General features: G+C 42.4%; 1 protein-coding gene across 1 annotated transcript in view; it reads right to left on the bottom strand.

The window, feature by feature from the left end:
- The window catches only part of HNF4A (hepatocyte nuclear factor 4 alpha), a 159,023-nt gene extending 132,830 nt beyond the window's left edge, over positions 1-26,193 (bottom strand). Inside the window, exon 1 of the mRNA XM_030211758.1 lies at positions 25,812-26,193. Within this exon, the coding sequence (XP_030067618.1) occupies positions 25,812-25,860 (49 nt within the window). The 5' untranslated portion in view covers positions 25,861-26,193. The remainder of the gene's footprint in view (positions 1-25,811) is intronic.
- Between the last annotated feature and the right edge of the window lie 263 nt (positions 26,194-26,456).

Raw genomic sequence — 26,456 nt, 5'->3', positions numbered from 1 at the left:
GCCCAGCGCAGAGGAAGCAGTCGCAGGCAGCATACACAGACAGCCCTGGGAGCGCACAGATCCGGAACCGCTGCAGATAAGCAAACAAAGATCACGGAGCCAGAGGGCAGAAGTAGCGGCAGGACGGAGACGAACCCGGTGCGCTGCAGCTTTGCTCAGCTGTAGCGATAGACAGCGGCGCTGCCCGAAGGGGAGGGAGGGAGGGAGGGGAAAGAAGGCCTGCGTGCCGGCGGGGGATCAATTCTTTTGTCGTCGCTCTGCATCGTCGCTGGGTGGGCCTGAGCCCAAAGTGGGTGGGCCCAGGCCCACCCGTGGCTACGCCCCTGCTTGAACCATTCTTACATATTTAGGTAATGTATTCCACAAATGAGTGCCGATATAGGAAAAGGTGGAAGCGTATGTGGTTTTATACTTGAGTCCAGAACACGCAGCGTAATGGAGGTTTAAGTATGAACGAGAAGATCGAAGCGAATTCCTTGGTGGTAAGTTGACAAGGGCATCCATATATGCTGGAGCTGCTCCGTAGAGGATCTTATGGACTAGGGTGCAAATTTTAAAAGTTATGCACTCCTGTACAGGAAGCCAGTGCAAGTTCTCATGAAGTGGTCTGGAACTTTTAAACTTTGATGCACCGAAGTTTAGTCGAGCCGCTGTGTTTTGGGCAGTTTTTAGCTTTTTGAGAAGTAGATTATTTTTTGAATACCAATTGTATCTTTTACTTTGGAATGGCGATCTATTATGTTATCCTCATAATCTACTATGTCATCCATGTTCTCTATGTAATATCAATTGTACCTTTTTACTCTGGAATGGCGAATGCCATGAAGGAACATTGTAAGCCACATTGAGCCTGCAAAGAGGTGGGAAAATGTGGGATACAAATGCAACAAATAAATAAAGGGTCTCTAAGGGCCCTGTTTACTAAGCCACGCTATAGGTGCACTAGCATTTTTAGGGTGTGCTAAAAATTAGCACGAGCTAACGCTAGAGACAGCCATATGATATTTTTTAATGCTGGAGGGTGTGCCTGATTACCGCCGGAACCCTCACTGCCTCCTAAATATCCTATGGGTGTCAAAAAGCAATTCTCTTGAATCACATATGGCCACCTACATATTGCATAAGAGTGAGGTAAGCAGCAGTGGGAAGGGGACCAGAAGAATGGAATTGTCTACATGAATTTTAGATGCTCTTTGAACATGTGATTGTTACAGAAATATTTATGTTCTTAAATCATGATGCTTTGTAAAGCCTGTAATGTAGGGAAAATAAAGGCTGATATTATTGGTACCAAGTTGTAACAGCTGTTGTGCAGTCCACCTTGAACCGCAAACATAAGGTGCAGTATAAGTGCTACTTTTGTACCCCGCCTAGAATTTTTTAGATAAGAACATAAGAGTAGCCGTACTAGGTCAGATCAATGGTCCATCTAGCCCAGTATCCTGTTTTCCAAGCCAGGTCACAAGTACCTGGCAGAAACCCAAATCGTGGCAACACTCCATACTACAAATCTCAGGGCAAGCAGTTGCTTCCCATGTCTGTCTCAATAGCAGACTATGGACTTTTCCTCCAGGAATTTGTCCAAACCTTTTTTAAACCCAGATACGCTAAACCGCTGTTTCCACATCTTCCAGCAAAGAGTTCCAGAGCTTAATTTATTTGTTGAGTGAAAAAATATTTCCTCCTATTTTGTTTTAAAAGTATTTTCATGTAACTTCCCTGGTTTTTGTACTTTTGAAACGAGTAAAAAATTGATTTACTTCTCCTCATTCTACACCACTCAGGATTTTGTAGATCTCAACCTTATCTCCCTCAGCCATCTCTTTTCCAAGCTGAAGAGCCCTAACCTCTTTAGCCTTTCCTCATACGAGAGCAGTTCCATCCCCTTTATCATTTTGGTTGCTCTTCTTTGAACCTTTTCTAATTCCGCTATATCTTTTTTGAGATATGGCAACCGGAACTGAACGGGTTATACATTCTTTTAATAAACTAAATAAAAAATAAATAAGCCTTTTTAATTTAATATGGACATTACTCCTACTACTGCTACTACTAATAGCATTTATATAGCGCTACCAGGTAAAACAGACAGACAAGACATTACGGGCAAGGGAATTGCAGGGTAAAGAGGAACAGGGGAGGAGGAGGGCAAATGAGTAGCGGTTAGGAGCCAAAGGCAGTAGTGAAAAAGTGAGCTTTCAGCATAGATTTAAAAACAGGAAGAGATGGAGCTAGACGTATGGGTTCGGGAAGACGGTTCCAGGCATAAGGTGCCGCAAGATAAAAGGAACGAAGTCTGGAGTTAGCGGTGGAGGAGAAGGGGGACGACAAGAGAGATTTGTTCAGAGAGCGAAGTTCATGGTGTGTGCAAAACTAACTCCTTTCACTCAAAGAAAAGCCCTACATAAACTTCAGCAGAAACCCAAAAGCATATAGGGTAGATTGTATATATATAGCGCCTAAAAACTTCCACACAGAAAGAAATACGCCTAAATGTATTTTGTAAAGTACGTCTAAATTTGATAGAATAGGCTTAAATTTCTGTACGATATATAGAAATCAAACAAAATAAAACATGGAAAAGAAAATAAGATGATACCTTTTTTATTGGACATAACTTAATACATTTCTTGATTAGCTTTCGAAGGTTGCCCTTCTTCGTCATATATAGAATGTCATGCACTTCTCCACATGACCAAATGCAGTCACGGCCATTTACACCATGTTTTGCTTGATGTAAATCCTGATGTCTAAATTAGGCGCAGAGCGTGTGTATTCTATAACAGTGCACATAGATTTTAGAAACGCTTTGACTTCCACGCAGAAATTAAGGCGCCAGATATAGAATCCCAGGGACAGTGGCTTGTATTGTGCGTCTGTGTTTTTATTGAGGTGTACGTTTATAATGATGTACGTGTGATGTGAGCCCCTAGGCAGCGGCCTACACGGTGTGCTCTGCATGCAACTGACCCACAACATGGGAAAGCAGAAAAATAAGCTGGCATTGATGGTTTCAGTCTACAGCATTTTCATCCCTTCCCTTGGCATGTTTTATTTACTTTCAGTAGAAAGTAACTGAGCAAATAAAGGAAAGTGAGAGGGAAAAATGCCAAAATTACTACTACTAATATTAATAATGAAAGAGGGCAAATAAAAGAGTGTGTGAATATAAAATACTGAAAATGTAAAACTGAGAATAAGTATGTTAGTGAAGGCAGTTTTCAAAGATGGTAGAGCAAGGAAGACCATTTACATTTTTTGTAGTGTGCCTAGTCTTTACTTTGAAATCGCATTGGGTTCTCAGTAATTCTTCACCTTTTACTGCAGTTTGATGCTCTGTAGGATTCGGCAACCTGCCAAATCCCGGTACCACAGGCTGCTAAATCCCATCTTAGAGGAAAAGCACCGCTTGTGAGCCACCTCGCGAGCAGCATTATTCCCGTCTCCCAGGAGTATAGGGTCGCAAAGCCGCATCTTGATGCTCTCAGGCTTGCAGATCCTCCAGCCTACCCCTGTCTTAAGCCCCCCCCCACCTAAAGCAGCACCCCTTACAAGGCCCTTCTACCCTCCCCCATAGGGGCTACCTTCACAAACCATTGGTGGTCTGGGGGGTTTGGGGGGAGGGTCCGGGGGGGGGGGTATTCAGGAAGAAGGATGCCCAGTTGTTCCTAGGGGTTATATTACATGGAAATATGACCCCTAGCGATAGTCATACCATCTTGAAGGTGGTGTAGCACAAGGCATGAGTGACTGGGCATCACTCCTGTTGATGACCCCCCCCCCCGGACCCCCTGGATCACCAATGATTTGTGAAGGTAGCCCCTCTGGGAGGGGTGGGTGGGAGGGCCTTATGTGGGGGAGCTAAAGTAAGGAGGGGTGAAGGGGGATTGTGGTGGACCCTCTCCTTGTGACTCAGGAGCAACAGACTGCGGCTTTGTGGCCTGATGCTCCTGGATGGTAAAATAGGGGTTATTTCACTGTGGTTCTGAACTCAAAAAATGGTTTGAAAAATAAATCCAATATCATAGTGTGACACCCTGTAACTCATTAATCCACAATCGGGATCATCTCCAATAAATAACAAGGAACCTCAAATCTCCTCATGGAGAACACATTGCTACTGTAGCTTGGTTCACCATTTAAAAAAGGAGTAGAGTACTATCACTGGTTCCGGTGAGGAAAAGAAGAGAAAAAAAGCCAACCGCAAAAACTCAAACTTGTTTGAGAAAACCGGATGGCATAAAAACTGTCCTTCCCCTTCACTATCTAAAGAGTTAAACTGGGTGAACCACCCCTCTTACAATGTATCCCCCCACACACAACTACTCATCCATTAATTAAAACCTGGACCCTTATATTGAAAAAAACCCCCTGTTGTGCAGACTGAAACCCAAAATTAGAGGAACATCGCAGGATTGTTAAACCCCCATGAAATGTACGCTGTCTTCAAAAACTGCAGGCTTAATCCACCTACATAATCTTTGCACAAATCAAATTTTTCACATCCTCTTTTCAAAACAACAGTCACTTATCTGTATGTCGAAAACTCGGGGCTCAGCTAGTTATATGAATCCAGGCTGATGATAATCCGATGTGGAGTAGATAACCAACTGTTCAGTTATCTGAAACACCATCCGTGTCTCCCTTCAACAAGTGCGCCTTGTTTCGCCAAAATCCAGGCTGCTTCAGGAAGGTTCCTGTCTCGGATCCTAATATGGACCTCTCAGAAATAACCGAACTGTCTCCAGACTAATCACAGCATGCACTATCAAAATGGCGCAGATGAGAAAGACGCCGGCCGGAAATTTAAACCCAAACCGCGTCATACCTTCTGAATAGGGACGCCCCGCCCCAGAACCAGGCTGCTCCAATCAATTCATTCCAGCCCAGCCACTGGGAGTGGCTACCTAAACGTTAATAGTAAGCATTCCATTCAATGTTACGATTTAAACCCTTAGGTTCCACAGTCTGTAATAGATGGATCCAATGTTGTTCTTTTCTCCATAGAATGGTTTTAATATCCCCCCCTCTCTTACCCAGTATCACTTGGTCAATCACCATACAGGTTAATTGGTCAAATTGATGTTGGAAATGAACACAATGGCGTGTCATCGCTGCTTCTAACTTCAACTTAGTCACACAATGACGATGTTCTATAACCCTGGTTTTAAACTGTCGTGTGGTGTGGCCCACATACATCAAACCACAAGGACACCAGAAGACGTATATTACATTAACAGAATCACATGAAGTATTACATCTTATCTGAAAATTCTTACCGGTTGTAGAGGTAAAGGAAGACCCTTCCTTTGTTATCGAACAAATAGAACAATGACCACATTTTTGGTGTCGTCCTGTGATATTTTGTTTTTGTGTCCATACATCCGCATAACTAAACTGATCTTGTAAGTTTCGATTGCGGGAAAAAGACATCATCAAATGGTGATCATGAAAAGCTGGCTGTGTTGATATTATGTTCCAATGTTTCCTCATGCCACAATCATAACAAAGGAAGGGTCTTCCTTTACCTCTACAACCGGTAAGAATTTTCAGATAAGATGTAATACTTCATGTGATTCTGTTAATGTAATATACGTCTTCTGGTGTCCTTGTGGTTTGATGTATGTGGGCCACACCACACGACAGTTTAAAACCAGGGTTATAGAACATCGTCATTGTGTGACTAAGTTGAAGTTAGAAGCAGCGATGACACGCCATTGTGTTCATTTCCAACATCAATTTGACCAATTAACCTGTATGGTGATTGACCAAGTGATACTGGGTAAGAGAGGGGGGGATATTAAAACCATTCTATGGAGAAAAGAACAACATTGGATCCATCTATTACAGACTGTGGAACCTAAGGGTTTAAATCGTAACATTGAATGGAATGCTTACTATTAACGTTTAGGTAGCCACTCCCAGTGGCTGGGCTGGAATGAATTGATTGGAGCAGCCTGGTTCTGGGGCGGGGCGTCCCTATTCAGAAGGTATGACGCGGTTTGGGTTTAAATTTCCGGCCGGCGTCTTTCTCATCTGCGCCATTTTGATAGTGCATGCTGTGATTAGTCTGGAGACAGTTCGGTTATTTCTGAGAGGTCCATATTAGGATCCGAGACAGGAACCTTCCTGAAGCAGCCTGGATTTTGGCGAAACAAGGCACACTTGTTGAAGGGAGACACGGATGGTGTTTCAGATAACTGAACAGTTGGTTATCTACTCCACATCGGATTATCATCAGCCTGGATTCATATAACTAGCTGAGCCCCGAGTTTTCGACATACAGATAAGTGACTGTTGTTTTGAAAAGAGGATGTGAAAAATTTGATTTGTGCAAAGATTATGTAGGTGGATTAAGCCTGCAGTTTTTGAAGACAGCGTACATTTCATGGGGGTTTAACAATCCTGCGATGTTCCTCTAATTTTGGGTTTCAGTCTGCACAACAGGGGTTTTTTTTCAATATAAGGGTCCAGGTTTTAATTAATGGATGAGTAGTTGTGTGTGGGGGGATACATTGTAAGAGGGGTGGTTCACCCAGTTTAACTCTTTAGATAGTGAAGGGGAAGGACAGTTTTTATGCCATCCGGTTTTCTCAAACAAGTTTGAGTTTTTGCGGTTGGCTTTTTTTCTCTTCTTTTCCTCACCGGAACCAGTGATAGTACTCTACTCCTTTTTTAAATGGTGAACCAAGCCACAGTAGCAATGTGTTCTCCATGAGGAGATTTGAGGTTCCTTGTTATTTATTGGAGATGATCCCGATTGTGGATTAATGAGTTACAGGGTGTCACACTATTATATTGGATTTATTTTTCAAACCATTTTTTGAGAATAGAATTGTTATTATACGGGTTTTGGAAATTCCCTGTTTTGGTTTATAGAGTATTTTCTAACTGTGGTTCTGAAGCCATAACGCATTTTATGGTGTATTGCCACAAGTGGTGTTAGAGCATTTGCATAGTAATAAGATGCAAAACCTGCATTTGCATATTTTGTATGTCATTGCTACCTAACCTGAGAGAACTTCTTTATGACCACGGTATTCTAGGTTAGGCAGCGTTAGGGTTTTTAAAGTCATGTTAAGAACAAATTAATGTGACTTTAGGCTCTAACCCTGCTTGATGAATGCTTCCCTTAGTGTACGATGCATTTTCCTGGGTAAATTCTCTAGGGGCTACATTTGCTCCTGCATTAGCCAACACACACACATATACAAAATACAGTGGAGTCTGCTGTAAATAAAGAGGTCATTATATAAAGCATTTTCCATTTGTAAATACGCCTGAAAAGGGCTTTAAAACATTACACAGCCAAATACAGGCATGCCGCCAATATGGTGCTTCCTTCTATGTGTGTCATGCATAGGCATTCTTGAGTACGTAGTCTGGGCATTGCAGTGGTGGAGCTGCGATGTATGCCCACATTTTATAAAATGACATCACTACACATGGAGACGCATGTGTATGGGGCTAGATTCAATGAATTGTGCCTGCAGTTAAGTGTCGGGATGATCCACGCTAAGCTGGTATTCTCTCTTGTCATCCCCCTTCTCTTCCACTGCTAACTCCAGACATAGTTCCTTTTCCCTCGCGGCACCTTATGCCTGGAATAGACTTCCTGAGCCTGTACGTCTAGCTCCATCTCTACCTGTTTTCAAATCTATGCTGAAAACCCACCTTTTCACCACTGCTTTTGGCTCCTAGCCACTACTCAATTGCCCTCCCCTTGTTCCTTCCCACCCATTACTTCCCTCGCCCTTAATTGTCTTGTCTGTCTGTATTTTTAGATTGTAAGCTCTATTGAGCAGGGACTGTCTCTCTGTGTCAGGTGTTCAGTGCTGCGTGCGTCTGGTAGCACTATACAAATGTTAATAATAATAATAATAATAATATTCTGTAAAGGGTGCTCTGCATGGAGCATCTTTTATAGATTACTAGCTTAGTGTGCATTCCCCCCCCCCCCCCCCCCCGGATTCTATATATCACACTAGAGTTCCACGCTGAAATCCAAGCATATTCTAAAACAACGCGCACAACTTAATTGGCTTAGCAAGCTAATCAGCGTTGATAACAGGTCTTAACGAGAAATTATGAGCACTAATAGGCAATCATTAGAATTTACGTACTGCACCTAAATTCTAATTTGTACAGCCAAAAATGGGCGTAGTTATGGGTGGGGAAATGAGCATTTTGTGGGTGTTCCAAAATTTACGTGCACTGTTATAGAGTATACCCCTGTGCGCCTAAATCTACACGCAGGCACTAAAAACCAACCTGTTTAAAAAGGCATACCTTACCGATCCAACATAAATGTCTGATCTTTGCAACACAACAAAACTAAAGAACGTAATGGACATAACGCAACTCTTCCGTTGTACGATTCCCTAGTGTGGCTGTGCCACATGAACTTTATCTTACCACGACATCACTTTGTATTTGTTCACACCGGAGTCTGTAATGCCTCTCTTGTACTATGTAAGCCACATTGAGCCTACAAATAGGTGGGAAAATGTGGGATATAAACGTAACAAATAAAATAAATTAATACATGTCACGTTTCCCTTGGTGTAAATGGATGCCTGTAGTTTTATGTGCCGTGAAATCAACTAAGCGAATTCTGTATACCGCGCCTAAATCTAAGTGCCACTTACAGAATACGCTTAGGTGGAAATGTATTTCGCATGGATTCTTCAGGCGCCCTCCATGCCTAACTTTGGGCATGAGCGTTTATACCTGCCAAAGGCTGGCACCCAACTGATGGCAGCTGGGTGCACAAACGCAGGTATTCTATAACATCGCACCCAATTCTGGGAATGCTCCTGATTCACCTGTGCTCCCCATGGCCATGCCCCCTTTGGAGTTGTTTGTGTAATTTAAGTGAACATGTTATTGAATAGGATGTAGGGCAGATCCGTGCATAACTCCTAATTGCTGTCAATTAAGTGGTCGATATCTCCAATAGTTGATTGCTAGCGCCTAATTCACTAATTAGTTTAAGCGCAGATCTGGGATCTGCGCACACATCTGGGTGACCTTACAGAATCCAGAGGAATGAAGGACGATTCTCTAATAAGGATGGACATTCATTTGCAGCGATATGAGAAATGTCGTTATCAAATGAAAATGAGTAGAAAAAACACAAAAATGAATGTTTTATCATTTGCCGATAATAATGCGCACTCTTTCCAAATGTGAGTATTATTTGTTATACTGCTCATCGGGTTCCTTCTGAGCCATTTACAATAGCTAAGTCAAAAAAGAAATATAGTTAAAAAGAGAGAAATATCATTCATATAGGAAAGTCATAGGAAGAGCTTAGAGAGAATCAAGTGTGCACAGTTCAGTTTCCCCATCCGTATCAACAACCCTCTCGGAGCCTTGTAGGGCCTGGATGAGGAGGACAAGAAGAACACATTCCAATCATGAAAGTTTCAAACTAGGTTTAAATTTAGACAGCGATTCTTGCAGCCTTATATGATGAGAAATGTTTAATCTGGTATGATCATGTTTTATTTGCCTGAATGTGGGGATGAGGAGCGTTTGTTGCTGGCTCAACCTTAGAGCACGACCATGACCAGGGAGTCTATGCACATTTTGCAAACAGGATGCCCATTGCGCATGTACAAACCATTGGCTATGCGCACACAGTTCATCCTCTTTCAAAAGAGTGTGCACTCAGTGACTTTGCTCCTGTGATGAAAGAACTAACCAATCAAAAATGAATAAAACAAACATTCTGGGGAAAAAACACGGGCTACCCATCCCTTTTCTATAACTGAGCGCCTACTTTCTTTTATACAATGCTAGTGTAACGGGTGATATATATGCATGTAAGTTAAGGGTGAGCACCACTGTTCCCTGTAAGCTGAGCAGGAGTCCTCCACCTGTAGTCCTGCCTGTAGGGGGCGCTGTTTTACTATCGCATTTTCAATAGGGAGGGGCAGGTAAGCTCTGCTGGTCTCCAGGAACCCTGAAGCATGACCCCCCACTGGCAGAAATGCAGTTGGAGGACTCCTGCTCAGCCTAGAGGGAACAGCGGTGAACACTGACCCCCGGATTCTATATTGAGGCACACACAGCTTCTTTCTCAAGGAGTAGCCTAGTGGTTAGTGCAGTGGACTTTGATCCTGGGGAACTGAGTTCAAATTCCCACTGCAGCTCCTTGTGACTCTGGGCAAGTCACTTAACCCTCCATTGCCCCTGGTACAAAATAAATATCTGAATATATATAAACCACTTTGAATGTAGTTGCAAAAACCTCAGAAAGGCGGTATATCAAGTCCTAGTTCCCTTTCCCTATTTGAGATTCTACATGGAATGTTGCTGCTATTGGAGATTCTAGATGGAATGGTGCTACTATTTGAGATTCTGTTGCTACTATTTGAGATTCTACTTGGAATGTTGCTACTCCACTAGCAACATTCCATGTAGAAGCCTGCCCTTGCAGTACGTGCAGGACGTCAGACTCACAGAAATAGAAGCCTGCACAGCTGCATTGCTGATGTGCAAGGGCAGGCTTCTACATGGAATGTTGCTAGTGGAGGAGTAAGCCTAGTGTTTAGTACAGCAGACTCTGATCCTGGGGAACTGAGTTCAATTGCCACTGCAGCTTCTTGTGACTCTGGGCAAGTCACTTAACCCTCCATTGCCCAGGTACAAAATAAGTACGTGAATATATGTAAACCGCTTTGAATGTAGTTGCAAAAACCTCAGAAAGGTGGTATGTCAAGTCCCATCCCCCCCTTTAAAAATAAGCAGGTCCTTGGGCTGACCACAGAAATTATTTACATGTCATTCCTCTTCAGTTTTCTGGTTCAGTCACCTTGGGACTAACCTGCAAATTGTCTGGAAAGCTGAATTTGCATTTCCCTGACATTTGAATGAATTTGCAAATTTTATTATTTAATGACTTATCCTTGCTCACTGACAGCATGTGAGAGGAGAGGATAACTCACAAGCAGTGAGGTCATAAGGGATTTCAGTCTGGTGCAAGCAGATTCACCTAGAATCTGTAGGGAAAATTCAAAGTATCCATAGAAAAATATTCCTGTTTTCTGTTCATTTTGTTTCACCATGTTTCCATCTTACCGCATATTAAACAGTTGTAGTGTCTGTTAGAATACCACATATTTACAGAATAGCGCTTACAAAGATTTTGGTTGGGGGGACATTGGGTGTCTGGGGATTCCAGGGGGGTGCCTTGGTCTAGGGGTCTTCATGTGTCTTCAGGGGATGGGGAGTCTATTTGAGGGGATCTTTGCTGGGAGGAGAGGGGAAGAAGTGGACGAGGTCCACACTTACTATTAACACTGCTCCACCCCTTTTAAGATAGCACCTGGGAGCTTCAGACCATATGGTAGAGGCCTAATGCTCCATGGAAGGATAGCTAACACCAACTCAAAGATGGTGTTATTTTCTGTGAATAACACAGCTTTGCAAAGTTCAAAGCATGCTGTGTTATTTGATTTGTATAATAATGAGATGCTTTGTATGCATTTGCGTACTTTGATATCATTATTAAGTAGGCTACGTTGACTTAAACTAACATACATTGCAGTAAAATAGCATATGATTTTGCTATATAATGCACATTGAGGCAAATATTGCGCATTATTCCCTTAACACAACTTAGTAATTACCCAACTCGTTAAATGCAATTGAGTTTCAGATAAACTGCCAGTTCGAGGGTACTGTGCACTGCCAAGTAGAAACCTTGGCTTGAGCTTAGCTCTTGGACCTAATCTACATACGTAAATACCCGGTTATGCTAGTATTCTATAAAACAAAGTAGGCGCCGACTTTCCTTTATAGAATAGGCTCATACACTACCCTCCCTTGGTGTGAATAGTATTTTAATTGTAATTCCTCTAAATTTTAAACCGCTTTGATCTGTGCATCAATATTGCTGGTATATCAAGTATGAATAAACCAAACCTCCCTATAGCCCCCACCCCTGCCCCTTAGGGCCTCCTCACTAATCCCAGATGACTAGTGGATTGGGGCAGGAGTGATCCCCTGTTACTCCTACCCCATGTGGCTCTGATTCAAAATGGCACTTCTTGACCCCTAGTGGCAGTCTTGCGGTACTACCACTAGGGTCAAACTACCATAACTTTCTACAAATCTGAATTACTACATTCTACTGCAGGTCACCTACTTTCAGCAACAAGATAATAATCATAATAATAATAATAATAATAACAATAATAACAACAAAGCTTGTATCCTGCCTAGGCCTTATAGTTCAAAGTGGTTAACAAAAGAAAGTGACTTTTCATCTCCAGGAATTACAGCGAATCATAATTAAAAACATGAACAAACCTAAAATTATTCAGGAGCTAGAACATATTTCCTGAACAGAAAAGTTTTAATATATTAATGAAATTCACCATATGAACTAGACCGACATTTTATAGATATATATCTTTTCCAAGTCCAGCAGCTTGGAATGCCAAAAGATACTCAAAATGTTTTATCTTTTCATACCTTTAGATGATGGCAAGATGAAAAAATTTTCATTTCCCTTTCTAAATTTTTATTTACTATGCACTATCTTGGCATGAGCATAAAAATAAGCAGATAGCAAACCATACAAAAGTTAAATAACATGATAGTTTAAACAAAATTCTCACCCCCACAATGAACCCTGACAATACTGGGATAATCTATCTACGCTCGTTAGTAAGAAAATCAAGCAAAGGGCAGTATTCTGAATAGCATAGAGGGGCATAATCGAACGGGGGCGCCTATCTCTAAGGACGGCCCCATAAAGGGGCGTCCCCGACCGTATTATCAAAACAAGATGGGTGATCTTTCGTTTCGATAATACGGTCGGGGACGCCCAAATCTCAATATTTGGGTCGACCTTAGAGATGGCCGCCCTTGGTTTTCGCCGATAATGGAATCCAAAGATGGCCATCTCAAAAACGGCCAAATCCAAGCCATTTGGTTGTGGGAGGAGCCAGCATTTGTAGTGCACTGGTCCCCCTCACATGCCAGGACACCAACCAGGTACCCTAGGGGGCACTGCAGTGGACTTCAGAAATTGCTCTCAGGTGCATAGCTCCCTTACCTTGGGTGCTGAGCCCCCCAAACCACCCCCCCTGGCCCTCCTGCCTGAAGTACACTGCACCCACTACAACTGCTCCAGGGACCTGTATACTGCTGCGATGGGCCTGAGTATGGCATTTGAGGCTGGCATAAAGGCTGGCAAAAAAGTATTTTTAACCTGTTTTTTCTGGTGGGAGGGGGTTAGTGACTACTGGGGGAGTAAGGGGAGGTCATCCCCGATTCCCTCTGGTGGTTATCTACTCAGTTCGGGCATCTTTTCACGGCTTGGTCATGAAAAAAAATGGACCAAGTAAAGTCGGCCAAGTGCTCGTCAGGGCCGCCCTTCTTTTTTCCATTATCGGCCAAGTACACCCTTCTCCTAATCACGCCCCAGTTCCGCCTTCGCTACCCTGCCGACACACCACCATGAACTTTGGTCGTCCCTGCGATGGAAAGCCATCGAGGGTGTCAAAAAATCGCCTTTCGGTTATGCTGATTGGGCGGCCTTGCGAGAAGGGCGCCCATCTCACTATTTGTGTTGAAAGATGTGCGCCCTTCTCTTTCGAAAATGAGCTGGATAGTAACATAGTAGATGACGGCAGAGAAAGACCTGTATGGTCCATCCAGTCTGCCCAATAAGATAAACTCATATGTGCTAGTTTATGTGTGTACCTGACCTTGATTTGTATCTGCCATTTTCGGGGCACCGGCCATAGAAGTCTGCCGCACTAGCCCCGCCACCGGCTCTGCCACTCAATCTCCGCTAAGCTTCTGAGGAACCATTCCTTCTGAACAGGATTCCTTTATGTTTATGTCTTGTGCAATCTAAATAAGTAACATTACAGTAGCCTATTTGACTCAAAATTAAGGACTGCCCCAATATTTTCAATTGATCCTCTTTAAAATATTTACATTTTCCAAGCTAAGAAATTTATTTGATCTTCAAAAGATAACTTAGGGCCGTTTACTAAGGTGCGCTAGCATTTTTAGCGTGTGCACAAAATTAGCATGCGCTAACTGTGTAGGCACCCATAGGAATATTGCGGGCTCCTACACAGCGCACGCTAATGGTTAGCACGCACTAACACGCCTCTAGCATGGCTTAGTAAACGGGGCCCTTACTGTCCAAACAGAATCCCAATAATGTGATGATAATGTGTAAATTATTTAATTACTCGTAATCTGAGAAGGAGCCCAGGTAGGACAGTTACTGAAACTCACAAGGTTTGTTTTTATCCGTGTTAAGTTTTAAGTTATGACTCACCATCATAGTTGTATTATAATTATTAAATTCGATTCGCTGGCTCACACAAAATTTCAGTTATGTGCTAAACCTGAGCGCTTACTAACTGAAATCAATTTCTCAGCATTGGAGAGACATTGAATTACCCTTGGTGCAGTTCTGTATGAAAAACAGAACAGACAGAAGCAGTACTGTTGACAGGAAATATGAGAAAGAAAGGGAACTTCCTCTATCTGGCGACCTTTTGAAAGAGCATGAAACTTGATAAGTCTATATTTCACACAAAGGGGACAGCCAGGCAAGGATGGCTAAACTAGACTTCCATGTTTGCTGAGCTGATAACAGGATGAGTTCCTGTTTTCAAATGTGCTTGACCTACAAGTAATTACGATCTTTTTTATCCTGTATAACTCTCTCTACTGTATGATTTGTGTGTGCTTATCTTCCTGTCAAACCCTGGAAATTTTAGGTAAATAGAATTGGGTCAAAATTGAAAGCCAGCAGCTAAGGGGCCCTTTTACTAAGCTGCGTAAGCATCTACGTGTGCCCAACGCGAGCCAAAATGGAGTTACCGTCCGGCTACAGCGTGGCTCTTGTGGTAATTTCATTTTTGGTGTGCGTCAGATGCGCGCCCAGTGGCATTTGACGCGCATAGGTCATTACCTCCCGGTTACCGTGTGAGACTTTACCGCTAGGTCAATGGCTGGTGGTAAGGTCTCAGACCCCAAATGGATAACGCGCCAGTTTTGATTTTGCCGCCCGTCCATTTTCGGCACAAATTTTAAAAAGGCCTTTTTTGAAGGCACGCTGAGAAACGGATCTGCGCACGCCCAAAACACGCTCCTACACTACCGCAGGCCACTTTTCAGCGCACCTTAAAGGATCCCTATTTGTTTAAAAATATGAACATTCAGCACCGCTATACAGATAGGCGGTGGCACTTAATAAACTTGGGGAGTGCTTACTTCTGGCAGCTAAGGACACCAAATGTTAAATGCTGGGTTGATACATGCTAAGCATGAATTCTCTATCAGCAGTTATGGCTGTAATTGCTAGTATAGAATACTGATGTAAATCCACAGTTACGTCTTATACTAGCTCATTGGCTGGTGAAAGGTTTGTACCTAACCAGTAAAATTCTGTAACATGTGCATGTAAATGCTGGGCATGCCCCTGACCTGCCCATGTCCCACCCAAGTCATGCCCCCTCACAGGTGCATGCTATGGCTTTTGCGTGCCCATTTTCTAGAATCCCAAGTGCCAATTTATTTATTAGGATTTATTTACAGCCTTTTTGAAGGAATTCACTCAAGGCGGTGTACAGTAAGAATAGATCAAACATGAGCAATAGGCAATTACAGCAGTAAAAATATTCAAGTAACAATACAAAGTATGGCACGGTATACTACTTTATATTTAAACAGGGAATTTCAAACAGTATCAATGTAAACCAATGATATTACTCTACTCCTGAATACAATAGTGGAGCTCTGAGGTTCCTTGTTGGTTAATTTGAAAGCAAGGATCTTTGTGATTGATTGATTCTTTGAATTACAAGGAGACACACCTGCAAAACTTTTTAGTTTCAAACTTTTTTTGAGATTTATGGTATACTACTTACAATGACTACACAATAAGTAATAGAACATTATAATTGGTAGTGAAGGGTAATTAGCAACAAATATAGTCAATCATTGCTTTTTAATGCAAATTAGCAGCTAACTATTAAATTAAGTTATGCGCATAACTAACACACTCCTCTATATCCTGCAAGCACAACTTTGCATTCTAAGTGTAAAACTGTGCGCGTAAATTTACAGAATTATGGGGTATATGTGTGGAAAGCAATTCTGTAACAGGACTGATGCTGTTACATGCGCCTTACATGAATAAGTGTAGAGAAAAGCGGCCATTGCATGAATAATTGTCCTACAGAGCATAACTGCAAGGGGGTATACATGTGGGGGGAGGGGCACGGTCATGTCTCCAATATATGCAACACAACTTACAGAATAGTATAAGTTACATGCGTCGCATGGCATTGTTAGACACGCCTATTTACACCAGCCAAAGGCCTGGTGTAAATAGTCACGCTGATATTCAGGCCCACCAATGCAGCTTTTTGCTAATATTCTATAATGGAAGCTGGCTGCCCAGATGCCTCTATAGATCAGGTGAAACATAGAAAAATGAAGTCAGATAAAGACCATCAAGCTTATTTTCGAAAGTGATCGCCGGCCATTTCCCGACATAAATCGGGAGATGGCCGGCGATCTCTCAAAAGCGGCGAAATTGGTATAATCGAAAGTGGCATTTTTGACACCATCGCCGCTTTCCCGTCGCCTCGCTGGTGAAAGTTCAAGGGGGTGTGTCGGCGGCTTAGTGAAGGCTGTACATGGACGGGCATGGGCGTGGCTACCAGATGGCCGGCTTTCGCGGATAATGGAAAAAAAAAGTGGCGTTAAGCAGTATTTTGCCAGGTTTACTTGGTCCTTTTATTTTCACGACCAAGCCTAAAAAAGGTGCCCCAACTGACCAGATGACCACTGGAGGGAATGGGGAATGACCTCCCCGTAGTCCTCCAGTGGTCAGCAACCCCCTCCCACGCTAAAAAAATTAAAATAAAACACTTATTTGCCAGCCTGTATGCCAGCCTCAAATGTCATACCCAGCTCCCTGACAGCAGTATGCAAGTCCCTGGAGCAGTTTTTAATGGGTGCAGTGCACTTCAGGCAGGCAGACCCAGGCCCATCCCCCCCTACCTGTTACACTTGTGGTGCTAAGTGTTGAGCCCTCCAAACCCCCCCAAAACCCACTGTACCCACATGTAGGTACCCTCCTTCACCCATAAGGGCTATGGTAATGGTGTAGAGTTGTGGGGAGTGGGTTTGGGGGCGATTTGTGGGGCTCAGCACCCAAGGGAAGGGAACTATGCACCTGGGAGGGTTTTTTGTATTTTTTAAAATTTTAGAAGTGCCCCCTAGGGTGCCCGGTTGGTGTCCTGGCATGTGAGGGGGACCAGTGCACTACGAATCCTGGCCCCTCCCACGAACAAATGCCTTGGATTTTGCCGGGTTTGAGATGGCCGGCATTTTTTTTCCATTATCGCTGAAAAACAAAACCGGTGATCTCAAACCCGGCGAACTCTTGGCATTTGGCCGGGCTAAACCGTATTATCGAAAGAAAAGATGGCCGGCCATCTTTTTCGATAATACGGTTCCGGCCAGCTGTAGCGCCGCCGCCACAATAGATCGCCGGCGAACTATTTGGCTGGCAACGTTCGATTATGACCTATCCAGTCTGCCCATCCGTGCCATCTACTCTCCCTGTCACTCCCTTAGAGATCCTATGTACTTGTCCCAAGCTCTCTTGAATTCAGATACAATTTTCGTCTCCACCACTTGTTTGACGATGTCCATATAGGAAAAAAAGAGAAACTATCGAGAGAAAAGTTACAGAAACGGACAATTTGCAATTAGTAATGTTAAAAGATATTTCTAATTTAAGAAGGAAAACGGAGGTATATGATAACTACCTGAGGAATAATAATGTGAGACTTATACATTTTTCCTAAGATTAAATTGGTGAAACCGATGGATATGTTAAAAAGATATCTCCGTGAAATATTAGAGATTCCTGAGACTGATTTACCACCTTTTAATCAGGTGTAATATATTTCACAAAATTAGATTGTAAGCTCTTTGAGCAGGGACTGTCTTTCTTCTATGTTTGTGCAGCGCTGCGTACGCCTTGTAGCGCTATAGAAATGCTAAATAGTAGTAGTAGTAGTCTCTTGTAACCAGAGCTAATATTGTGATGTCATAATGCCTCAGGCCACCAATAAGAGCCAACCTCATCAGTGATGTCACAATGGCTTGATTGTCCTATACTTGGCTCACTTTTATTACATAGCTCTTTGAGCAGGGACTGTCTTTCTTCTATGTTTGTGCAGCGCTGCGTATGCCTTGTAGCGCTATAAAAATGCTAAATAGTAGTAGTAGTAGTAGATTTGCCTCAAGAGAATAAAGATTCCTTAGACCTGACAGCGTTTTTGGAAACTTCTGAAATAGAACAAGTACAACCTGCAACACTGATAGCTTTAACTCCAGACAAACAGCGGTTCTTTCATCTATTTTTTTAAGAACAGGGATAAATTATTCCTGGGCTTAAGAATAAGTATGTTTCCTGATAGTGGAAAAGAAACTCGGAAACGGCGTAAACAATTTGTGTTACTAAAACCTGCTGTTCTCCAATTAGGAGGTGTTTTCTATTTAAGGTTTCCCTGCAAATGTATCATACGTTTTGATTCATGCAAATATGTTTTTTTTTGGACCCTTCACAATTAACATCTTTCATATCTCCTAAAAGAACTGGAGGGGTTCAAGTTAATTAATAATTTTCTGTCCTTTCTAGGTGCTGAATAACCTTTTTCAATTTTCCTTTTGATTTTCCTGTTTTTTTGAAATCTTGGATCCATATTATGGTGGACTTGAGTATTAAAACAGTACTTATTTATATTACTTTATATTTTCCTAGTAAATTCTAAAATGTATTATCACTTTCTGAATCGAGTGTATAACCTTGAAAAAGATGTAAAAAATGTGCAAAAATAAGTACATAAGCACTGCCACGCTGGGAAAAGACCAAAGGTCCATCAAGCCCAGCACTCTGTCTCCGACAGCGGCCAATCCAGGCCCAAAGAACCTGGCAAAAACCCAAAATTTAATAATGATCAATGGACTTTTCCTTCAGGAGTCTGTCCAGACCCCCTTTAAACTCAGCAAGGCCAGCTGCCGTCACTACCTTCTCCGGCAATGAGTTCCAGAGTCTAACTACGCGCTGAGTAAAGAAAAACTTTCCCCGATTTGTTTTAAAACTACCACATTCTAATTTCATCTTGTCCCCTGGTTCTATTATTGTTAGAAATTGTAAACAAATGCTTCACATCTGTCCGCTCTACCCCACTCATTATTTTGTAGACCTCTATCAGCCGCCTATACATCGTGCCTAAAAAATCGATACTGAAATAAATATACCTTGGTGTATTCTATAAAGTATGCCTAAATTGAGGTGTATTTTTAAATAATATGCCTAAATTTTCATGCATTTTATAGAATACACCAAGCGCCCATCCATGTGACTAAATTTAGTCAAGGGCAGTTACGCCAAGTAAAACTTGGTGTAAATGCCGACACCTAAATTATATATGGACTGGGTGTATTCTATAACAACGTGCGTAGATTTTAGAAATGGCCATGACCTACCCATTGAACACCCATGGCCACACCCCCTTTTCAACTATATGGCTTAGAATTTATTCGCATCACTTTATAGAATATGCTTAGACAGTTGTGCGTGTAAATTCTAATTAATGCCAATTAGTGTCAATAATTGCTTAAGTGGCAGTTATCAACGCTGATTGGCTTGTAACTAATTACTTTGCATGCGCAAATCCAGAACACGGGCAGGTTTGTGCACGCAACTTAAGTCATGTTAGTAGAATCTGGGGGATAATGCACAATTTTTTTCAGTTCATACTGTACAAAGGTAGTCCAAAAAATAAAAACAAGTATATAGTAACATAGGAGTTCTCAACTGTTATAAAGCTTCAACAAGATCGGATCGCGTTTCGTTGAATGTTTCTTGAGGAAACCCCCCAAATCAATACAGATGGAGTGTCGATCTCTTCCTCCATCGCATTCAACGATTCCAATGACCTTGGGGTAAATGAGCTAATTCAAATACCACTGAGCTGAATTCATTCAGGACATATCCATGACCCAGGAATCATAAGACAGCTGCTAATTTTAGCCCCTTCCTTATACCACAAAACCTGTGCTCTTCATGGGATCATCCTCTGACACAGAGGCATCTTGTAGCATTTCTTCATATGAGTTTGAAATGCATTCTGAGGAAAACTGTGAGATACCATGGGCTGCTCACAGACCCCCAGGTACTTTGAATCTATAGGCCTGTAAGCCAAGTTTTAAAGGGAAACTCCCTGCAGATGCAAAGTCAGGGCTTTTTTTTTTGAAGGGGTACTTGGGGGTACTGAGTACCGGCACCTTTTCCATTGTCTGCTAAAATTGACCCATGGTCCCCAAAGTTTTAATGAAAGAGCTCAGGCGCTACGCACAAATTCTGCCTTGTCATAGATTCTGTGACTTGTTGGCTATTGTGGGGTAGGTCCCTCAGTGATCACCCCATCCCTGAAGGGTGGCCTGGCGTTTGAGTACCGGCACCTTTTTCGCTAGAAAAAAATGCACTGTGCAAAGTACACCCAATAAAGAACTAATGGGGACTTCTGAAAGCAGTCCCTTTACGTACTTTACCAGGCCCACTCCTGGCACCAGCCCTGTCCTCTAGGGAAAATATACACATGCCGTGGACAGTGTGGATATTTTAACACACATGGGGCCCTTTTACTAATGATATCGCTCTAACGGGGGATAATTATACTATCTAGGAGCAAGAACACTCATATATTTATCAAACTCAAATGCCCCTAATAAAGTTTGTAACAATACCTTTCTTTCAACATATTACATTTACCCTACCACCCCAATCCATACAATACAGTCTCAGGAACTCAATCTCTCAAACCTTTCATTGCGCCATTCAGCTTCCACACCAGTTCCTTATTAATTAAATATGGTTCATCTTAACTTCTTCAACATGCTACCCTGTTCACACAGTACACAATACTAGTATGGTCAATTTAACCATCTAGAGTAACACACCATCCAGGAACAAATCCATATATGTTGTGCCTAAGCACAAAGTCCTTACTGGCAAAACAGAGTAGCTTTTGTGAAAAGTAGTTCTTTAACAAGGTGAACCTTCATCCATACGCAAATAGTAATCGCCGGTCAGCTCAATGGGTCAGCGTAGCTTGAAGAGAGCTTCCATTTGACTGCATCAAATTTGCATTAAAATTCCTCTCCAGCTTTACGCTCCTCTATGCGAGACCACATTTCGGTTCAACCTTCCTCAGGAGGACCAACTCCCACAACCTTAGGGAATATCTGTCCAAAGTGTCCCATCACACTGATCGATTCAGCTAAATAAGCCACATAGGCGCCTACGCGCACCCAATGTGCCCCAATTAGAAACTACCACCTGGCTACCATGTGGCCTGGATGGTAATTTCATTTTTTACATGCGCCCACTGCGCGCGCTGGAAACTTTCTGGTGCGTGGCGCTAACCGGGTGGTAATCAGCATTGTACGTGCGCTGACGATTACAACCCGATTGAGACCTTACCGCTAAGTCAATGGGTGGTGGTAAGGTCTGAGGCCCAAAACGGACACGCGCCAATTTTCATTTTGCCGCTCGTCCATTTTCAGCCCCCCCCCCCTTCAAAAGGCCTTTTTTGCAGGTGCGCTGAAAAATGAACCTGCGCGCATTCGATACACGTGTCTACACCAGCGCAGGCCACTTTTCGGCGCACCTTAGTAAAAGGACCCCCCATGGAAGAGAAATTTTCAGAGGTAACCATCAATTTGAAAATGTCCACAAATGCTGTGAAGGGTGAGCATAATGCCCCAAATGAAATCAAAGGCTCTTCAAAATTGAGAAGCAGCTAGTGTTTAGATAATCCAAATCAAATAGGGCAGGCTTTGAAACACTTTGGATAAATCCAGCTGGTCTGCTGGTCTCAAATTTCCGTGTTCTCCAAGTTCAGAACTGTTTAGACCTTGTGCAAAAGTTAATTCAAGCAGAGTTTCACCTGTTTGCTGTCTTCATATAGTTTGAATCTGCAAGTATTTACATCAATCTCTACTAGTCTGAGCTAATTCGGGTTTAGAACCTCTTGTCAGATTCAGATGGGACTGAAGAGCATTCAGGGTACCTGGGTGAATTAAACAAAAATTTTGAGTGGTGTGAACTTGGGTTTGAATTAGGTCTGATGAGCAACACCCAAATCAGGTTTCAGTAAATTTGCTTGAAACTACATTTCAAACTCCCGTGACCAAAAACGTTAAAGGAGTCCGCACTGTGCAGTTTATTTTCTTCCTGCAAAAGGTACGCCTCTCTCACAGTATTATATGAGTCATTCGGATGCATTTCCTTGGAAATTTTACTTCCTCGTAATCTGTAATTTTATAAAACTGAGATTTGTTTGTTTGGGTTGCTTTATTTATTTTTTTTTTTTGCCTCTTGAGTCATTATTGCTGTTTGCTTTCTCTTTTCCACAGGTATCTGCAGTTTTTCCCCATACAAGAGAGAAGATGGTCTTAGCTTATTCCAACCTAGCCATCACTGCATTGCTTGGCTGGTGAGAAAAAAAAGATAGTTTTTAAAAATAGTGTGGTCGGGTCCAAAGTCTGTGGATGTCCTTACCGGTGTGGTCTGAACCAGTTCTCAAAGGACAGGTCTGCACGTACAGGATCAATTAATTTTATTTATTTATATTTCCAGGTTGCAGCTGTACGATGCACTTGCTGTGGACTTACACCTTGCAGCTCGGCATGAACTTCTTTGAAAATTGCCGCAGGGAAAAAGAATTCCCTGAGAATTTCACCAGCTTTGTCCACAGGAACATTTTGTAGTCAAAAGAAGTTGTGCAATTTTGAAATGACAGAACGTTGTCATTTACGCCACATTTTACTTGGCATAAATCCCGAGACCTGAATTAGGTGCAGAGCAGGTGTATGCTATAACAACATGCATAGATTTTAGAAATGCTTCGATTTCCACCCACGCCCTGCCCATGGCCATGACCCCTTTTCAACTATGCAATTTAGAATTTGCGCTCACCATGTTACAGAATACACTTAGCAAGTTGCGTGCATAAATCTTAATGCCAATTAATGTTATAATTGCTTGTAAACATCCAATTGACAGTGCTGATTAGCTAGTTAATTAAGTTACGTGCATTGTTAGAGAATTTGCTTCAATTGCCATGTGGAAATTAAGGCACGATACATAGAATCCATTAGTTAGTGCGCAAAGTTGCATGTACAATATATAGACTAAGGCCAGTTGCGTGTGCAACATAATTTAATAATTGGCTGTTAATTGGAGTTAGCCAATTATTGGCCTAAATTGGTGATAACTGCAGAACTGCTCTTAGTCGCAATTCTACTACTACTACTACTACTTGTGGTTGGGTGGTGGAGATAGTGCTGGGCAGACTTACACGGTCTGTGCCCTGAAAAGGACAGGTACAAATCAAGGTAAGGTATACACAAAAAGTAGCACATATGTGTTTATCTTGTTGGGCAGACTGGATGGACCATGCAGGTCTTTTTCTGCCGTCATCTACTATGTTACTATGTTAAGTTACTCATCATTTCTATAGTGCTACTAGACGTATGCAGCGCTGTACACCTGAATGTGAAGAGACAGTCCCTGCTCGACAGAGCTTACAATCTAATTAGGACAGACAAACAGGACAAATAAGAGATAAGGGAATATTAACGTGAGGATGATAAAATAAGGGTTCTGAACAAGTGAATAAGGGTTAGGAGTTAAAAGCAGCATCAAAAAGGTGGGCTTTTAGCTTAGATTTGAAGACGGCCAGAGATGGAGCTTGACGTACCGGCTCAGGAAGTCTATTCCAGGCATATGGTGCAGCAAGATAAAAGGAGTTAGCAGTGGAGGAGAAGGGTGCAGATAAGAAGAGATTTACCCAGTGAACGGAGTTCCCAGGGAGGAATGTAGGGAGAGATGAGAGTGGAGAGGTACTGAGGAGCTGCAGAGTGAATGCACTTATAGGTCAATAAGAGGAGTTTGAATGTATGCGGAAATGGATAGGAAGCCAGTGAAGTGACTTGAGGAGAGGGCTAATATGAGCATAACGACACTGGCAGAATATTAGTCGTGCAGCAGAATTTTGAACAGATTCTAGAAGTTGAGGACGGAATATCTATCACTCTCAATTTCTAGGGAGGCATGGATGTGGGAGAGGCATGGATAGGGCAGCGGCGTGCCTAGGAGTTACGCACACAGGTTATAGAATACTTCTAACTGCTTGACATGAGCTCTTTACACCTCCCTTTGACATGGCCTAAATGCTCGTGCCTAAAGTTAGACGTGAAACTGTGGACTTAGGCTAATGTTCTAGAATGGTAATTCTGCGCAGCCCTGCCATTCTTACAAAGCAGTGGTAAGCCCCAAAATGGACGTGCAGCAAAATAAAAATTGGCGCGTGTCCATTTTGGGTCTGAGATCTTACCGCCAGCCATTGACTTAGCTGTTAAGGTCTCACGTGTTAACTGGCCGGTAATGACCTACGCGCATCAAATGCCACTTGGCGAGAAAATAAAAATTATTTTTCAGACGCATGTATTGGACACTTGCCAAAAATGAAATTACTGCAAGAGCCACCCGGTAGCTGGGCGGTAACTCCAAATTGACACGCGTTGGGTGCACGTAGATGCTTACACGGCTTAGCAAAAAGGCCCCTGAGGTTCTTCATTTCTTGTTATCTTTAAGGAACATGCATTTCATAAAGCACTAGGCCTCTTTCACACATCCTACATAAGCACACAACTGTGGAACCCAATACCAAAAGCCTTGAAAACGACGTAGGACCGCCTAAACTTCCGGAAAACACTAAAAACCAACCTGTTTAAAAAGGCATATCCTACCAATCCAACTTAAATGCCTGATCTCTGCAACACAACCAAACTAAAGCCCGTAATGGACATAACACAACTCTTCGGTTCTCCGATTCCCTAATGTGGCTGTGCCACATGAACTTGATCTTACCACAACATCACCCTGTATTTGTTCACACCGGAGCCTGCAAAGGCCTCTCCGGTATTATGTAAGCCACACCGAGCCTACAAATAGGTGGGAAAATGTGGGATACAAATGTAACAAATAAATAAATATCTGAGAAGCTTAAAATTCACCGATTTAGCAAAAAAGCGGGCCTTTAGCCTTGGAATCTAGTCAGCTTTGTATTATACAACCCCAGCTGCCACCCGGATGTATTTAAGTAGAAAGAACGATACATTTGCTTTCTCTTTCAGAACTCTTGATAGCTTGCGATATCTTTAGACTGTAATCAAGACATAAGAATTTCCCTTGGCAGTGGGTCTCTGCACATTACTTCTGAAGCAGTGCTGTTAACATTGCCTGAAAATAAACAGGTAAACTCAGTTTGCTGCAACAGCTACAAATCCGAATGCAAAACTATGGGCGTCCAAAAATTGTACCCAGCTGCTACCCCTGAAGCTTTGACGGCTGGTGCTATCACTCACAATTTTCAACTGTATATCTTAATTCTGCCCGCTAGCGTGTCTAGTTTTCTTTTTCATTGTATGAAACCTATTGAAATAACAACAACAAAAGCAGCAGCAAAGAACCAAGTAACTATTTCCGCTTTCCGAATAATTCATTGAAAACCAAGGGTTTGGCTCTTCACGATTTTTCTCCCAGTGCGTTCACCGGTTTGTGATATTTTGCAACACGAGCAGTAGTCAGTGTGGTCACATTCTGACATTGTGTATCTATGCCACCGTACCAGTCGTTACTTAAGTCAGATTGTAAAGATGAAATAGTTACTCACCGAATGGAATATCCATATTCGCACGGAGTTGCGCACTTACATTGACCATGTCTCGTCTGCTAATTTTGATAAAAACACGGGGTTGCAAATGGTAGGAAAGTGCAGGCAAAAGCCAGGAGGTATTGTAAAAGAAGGAAGGGCCGCGTGTCGTGCCTGTTATCTTATTGATTCTCTTAATCAGGGCTAATGTGGGTGGAGATGTTAAATAGTAACCAGTCTCTTATGGAAACTGGTGTAGAAGGTAGCTGTCTCTATAGTAACTGTGAGGCTAGAAACTCAAACAGGGCTTTTACTGCACTGACTTCAGTTTTAATTCACACCTTGTTTCGATAAAACACATGCTGATCTGAAGACTGAAATATGAATGATTTTCTCTGTCCTTTTGCATCAGTCTATGGAGAATAATACAGCGTTGTCTGCTACTGAATAACTCTCAAACAGAATGTGCACTCAACTGTGAAAACATTCATCTAACTTCCTCATTTTAGCCAACATACTAGTACTAACCGTTTCTATAGCACTACGCACACATGAGTTTATCTTGTTGGGCGGACTGGATGGACCGTGCAGGTCTTTTTCTGCCGTCATCTATTATGTTACTATTATTATTATTAACATTTGTATAGCGCTACCAGATGCACGCAG

This window comes from Microcaecilia unicolor, chromosome 8, assembly GCF_901765095.1.
Source record: "Microcaecilia unicolor chromosome 8, aMicUni1.1, whole genome shotgun sequence".
NCBI classification, from domain to species: domain Eukaryota; kingdom Metazoa; phylum Chordata; class Amphibia; order Gymnophiona; family Siphonopidae; genus Microcaecilia; species Microcaecilia unicolor.
Note: the sequence above shows the minus strand (reverse complement) of the source record. Positions and strands in the feature narration are given on the sequence as shown.